Source organism: Neophocaena asiaeorientalis, unplaced genomic scaffold (genome assembly GCF_003031525.2).
Source record: "Neophocaena asiaeorientalis asiaeorientalis breed wild unplaced genomic scaffold, Neophocaena_asiaeorientalis_V1.1 scaffold233, whole genome shotgun sequence".
In the NCBI taxonomy this organism is placed as follows: Eukaryota; Metazoa; Chordata; class Mammalia; order Artiodactyla; family Phocoenidae; genus Neophocaena; species Neophocaena asiaeorientalis.
In genome coordinates, this window is record NW_020171811.1 from 1,472,058 (window position 1) to 1,477,036 (window position 4,979).

Below are 4,979 nucleotides of genomic sequence, written 5' to 3' on the forward strand. Positions count from 1 at the left end.
TATGTATTTCTCCCACTTTTTATCCAGAAGGAGGCTATTTGTTGTGTTAATCTTTTTCATCTTTGAGGATTTCCTAAGATCTGTCAGATGGTGCTGGAAAAACAAGAAGCATAGCTGAAAGGAAGTATGTTCTGATTATTGCAAGAAAAACCTGCACTTGATTGATGTTACCATGAAAATTAAGTTTAAAGTCTTTCTTTGGTGATATTTTAGCAATTACTCAAGGTTATTGCCTAATTATATAGAAGTAAATTGCAGTCTAAAAATTTCCAACCTCCAGACAGTTAAACTCTCTCTCTAACATGGTTATTAACAGTAAAATGTCTTTGGTGAATTATTTTCTTATGAAAATCTTTCAAAAAGAGATTACTGTAAGTTACAAGAGCCTATTTAGATACAAGACCATTGATAAGAGACAGGGACAGAAAACTCAAAATATGTGCAGTAAATCTAAAACGGAAATGCACTTTAGCGATTAGGCACTTTCTCTTAAATAGTTCAGTAAAGCTAAACAGTTCACAATATTATGTAACATACTTTTCTTCCCTTAAAGAATCACTTCAAGTTACATATAGTTGAGCAAACTCATTACATTTATAAAATGTGGCCTATTAATATGGGATAGATTTTTAATGAATAAAGAAATATACTTTTCTAAAAGTAGTTAAAAGGCATCACCCCAACGTATCTGGACCCCAGACTGAATGACCTAATACAGCCTCATTAGTGAAAGTTTTAGTTTATTTGTTTTTATACTTTAAAACATAATCTGGAGAAAGGGCCATATTTGGATTTTTCTATTAACTAAGGTAATTACTTCAGTTAAAGTGATGTCTATAAAGTACAGTCCTTCTTTAGATCCAAGGTTCCTTGACCCTTGTGCATCTATGATATCTAAAGCAGACAAAACAGATTACAAAATCTTTTATGGAAGTAAAGTTCTTTCAGTTTGTTGCTTAAGAAACAAGAGATTAAAGAAAAACTTAATTTAGCTTTATTCTCCAATTTTGCCGATTCAGATGATTATTCCTATAGGCTATTTATCTAAGGAGTTTATCTTATTAGCACCCCAAGTTTGTAAAACTAACCACCTGTGTATTTTTGCCTTTAAATTTTTCTATACCTGGTTTCTTACAAATTCCACAACCTGACTAGGGATAATTAACTAGGGATTAGTGTATTACTAGATATGAAAATAGTACCATACTTAGAAAACCATAGTTGAGTATATGAAGAAGTCTGTTGTTCTAATAGTAATACCATGTTACTTAGGACAATCATAAAATGTGTACCTTTCCCCATATAACTGATGCCCTTCTTTATGCAAGGTTTTCACATGTTTTGGCACATATTCCATTGCATTTCAATAAAAATGTTAATACATTAACATTAAATAGAGGAATTTTATATAAAACTATTCTCAATGCCATAAATGCTTCCTATATGTTTCCTTGGAAAATAGTGACATTACATAAGATGAGGCAGCAGGCCAAATTTAATGAGATCATGTATATAAAATTCATTTAAGGCTTTAAGTTTTGGCTGGGAACCCCAAAACATCCAGGTCCCCTTTGTGGTTTTTTAAAACGCACTCTCAATTCATTTTGAGTTAATTAAAATCAGCTTCCATAAGTAATCAAGGACATTATCATAGCTCCGACGTTAAAGAACTTATGTATAAAACAATAATCCCAGTTCCCCCTGATTACTACAGGATCTAAAATGAAATATCCTCAAACCATTAATTCTCGTTAAGCATATTTATCTATGACACTGCATTTTTTCTATTTTATACATATGGTATGGGAATGTGACAGGTTACTAACAGTTTTAATCTACAATTGCTTTGAGATTTTTGAAATCCATAAAATAGCTAATGTTATCTGCCCTAAACATTCTAATACTTAAATCATCATGACCTTCTGCATGCCACAATGACGCACACTTAAGGCCAACTGAAAAAAGGGAAACAATGTACTCATTAGATAAAAGCCCCAATATAACGATGCACCATGTTTCATGAAGCAGCACTGGCTTGTCATAAGGCCTTATGAAAGATTAACCTCACTTACTCATTAATTTTGTTAGAAGTAAATGTGATCAGCTGCCAACATTTCAAATGGTTGCGAATCTCACTTCAGCTCTCCAAGAAGTCACGTACATTTTCTGGAGGGTGAACAGGCCCTCCCTGTGCGACTGGTAGACGACACAGACAGATGACGCAAGCTGCCTATAATTATAATGGACTTTAAAGTGAAGAACAATTGGAATTCTTCCCAAAAGGACTTGCACACTCAAGAGTGAACTGTTTTGCACACAAAAAGCTTACTGAGAACAGGACAGTGGCTCAAGGACCACTTTTCTAAATATATTTCCCATACAAAATAATTTCAAGATATAATAATTATTAGTTCCTTGTACAATACTCTATTTAAACAAGAATTAATCAAATAGTAAGTATGTGAAAACAGCAACACCACAAAGATTGAGGCATGTTACTAGTGTAATCAAACAATAGAACAGGCAAGCAAAATATTTAGAAGGCTGAATCATGGCCGCATATCTAACTGATTTCAAGCGTGACTTGTACACTGTGAGACAGCACAGATAACTTATGCAGACGGTTCAGTAGCAGAATGGCACTTGGTTTGCTCTTAATAGAAACAACATAAATGCAGCTGACAATTTAGAGACAGACAATAGCCTTATTCGCATGCTGAAAATCTGGTTGTGTCCCTCTAGTCCACACACCGTTCACTGTGCAATCTGTTGATGAGTAAACTATGAGTTACAGGATTCATTCAGTGGGATCTAGGCCCCTTGGCCTAACCGAAATCAATTCTTGGTCGATACTGCAATACCATGGGGTATGACTGATACAAAGGGCCATCCTGAGGGCAGGCTTGTGAAGCTGAGCAGTTCAGACACCGAAAGTTTTCGCCTCTTAGTCGCCATCTTGTCATGTCGATGAACTCCACAGTATGGTCCTTCCCCATAATTTCACCATTGCACAGCACATCCAACTCATAAGAACTTGGAAGTTTTAGTTTTAAACTTAGAAAATTTTTAATAGTTCCCACAGTTACACGTGTAGAAAACCAAATGAATTCCTTCATTAAACCCTTTACTGCATTGTCCCGATTGTCCATTATTTCTTAAACGATCTAGACATATAGCAATTTGTGGGTCAATTCTGTGATAGGCTTTTTAAAAAAAATTTATTTATTTAATTTATTATTTTTGGCTGTGTTGGGTCTTCGTCGCTTCGTGCAGGCTTTCTCTAGTTGCGGCGAGCGGGGGCTACTCTTCGAAGGTTCGGGGGCGTGGGCTTCTCACTGCGGTGGCTTCTCGTTGCAGAGCATAGGCTCTAGGCACGTGGGCTTCAGAATTTGTGTCACATGGGCTTCAGTAGTTGTGGCTCGCGGGCTCTAGAGTGCAGGCTCAGTAGTTGTGGCACACGGGCTTAGTTGCTACACGGCATGGGGGATCTTCCCGGACCAGGGCTCGAACCCATGTCCCCTGCATTGGCAGGTGGATTACTAACCACTGAACCACCAGGGAAGAACTGTGATAGTCTTTATCATCTTGATTTTCATCACCTTCTTCATCTACTTTAGGTTTGTCAACTTTTGAAGTATCATCTTGTCCATTTTCTTGAGGCTTGTTTTTCTTCCAAAATTCACTCTCAAGTTCTTTTTCTTGTAGTCCAGGGACCAACTTAAATATAATTTCCTCTAATGTGTTATCCAAGCTCAACCTTTCTAATGGGTTTGTCTCATGAACCTGGTTGCCACACCTTGGACAACCATTGCTATCTTCAAAGTGCTGGACGGTACAGGTCTTACAGAAGGTGTGGAGGCATTCCGTCACTGTAGTTGGCTTGATCAGATACCCTTTATAGATACAGCAGATGATGTAAGGATTGAAATCTTTTACCAAGTGTTCCCTTTGGGTAGCCATTTGTGGTTAGCTAGGACTGGCTCTAGTAGTTCAGGCAAACAGGGGTATTAAGTGGATGAGAGTTTGATCCCAGGAGCTGGTGTGGAGTTCCCAACTGCATGTCCCGAGGCATTAGAACTAACATCCAGACTTCTCATGTAATCGCTGGTCATCACTCCTTTTGGTGGTTCTGCTTTTCCGTATCCTGGGGCTGCGGCCACCGCTGCTCCTCAACGCCAGCATGCCGGCCTCAGAGCGAAGGAAACAAAGAGAAATAGCACCTGCTGCGGCCTGGCCAGTCCCTGGGCCCCGTGGAGACTTGTATTTTCTAACTTTAATCTTTACTTTATATTGGAGTATAGTTGATTTACAATGTTGTGTCAGTTTCAGGTGTACAGCATAGTGATTCAGTTATACATATACATGTATCCATTCTTTTTCAGATGCTTTTCCCATATAAGTTATCACAGAATATTGAGCAGAGTTCCCTGGGCTATACAGTAGGTCCTTGTTGATTATCCATTTTACATATAGTAGTGTGTATATGTTAATCCCAAACTCCTAATTTATCCCCCCCACCATTCCCCTTAGGTAACCATAAGTTTGTTTTTGAACTCTGTGAGTCTGTTTCTGTTTTGTAAATAAATTTATTTCTATCATTTTTTATTAGAGACTAGAATTCTAATAAGCCAGAGTCACAAAGAGATAAAGCAGTACCAGTCTTCCCATTACATTTTTGTGGAAGAAAATATAGTTGTTTTCATGAAAATATGTCATTTATGTTAACGTATAATTTATTTATTTGAATTATTTTAAAATGACAATATAATGCTTGAAATTTATTGGTTTAATTTTCAGTGAGGCAAGCCTCCAGTGATATCCATATAAACACCCACATGAAACTCCACATAAACAAAGGATCTTTGAAGTTGCAGTAATCTTTAAGATTGTGAAGGAGTCCCAAGACCAGCATATTTGAGAATCACTGGTCTAGACTAGGCTCCTTTTCTCTGACTCTGGGAGAGCCCTGTGCTCCCTAT

The 4,979-nt window shown here is 37.3% G+C and overlaps 1 protein-coding gene across 1 annotated transcript; it reads right to left on the reverse strand.

The window, feature by feature from the left end:
- Positions 1 to 2,825: 2,825 nt before the first annotated feature.
- Positions 2,826 to 3,960, reverse strand: LOC112392116 (polycomb group RING finger protein 5-like). The gene is given in 3 exon segments (XM_024733675.1): positions 2,826 to 3,138; positions 3,140 to 3,203; positions 3,567 to 3,960. Coding segments are annotated over 3 exon segments (771 nt in total).
- Positions 3,961 to 4,979: the final 1,019 nt, after the last annotated feature.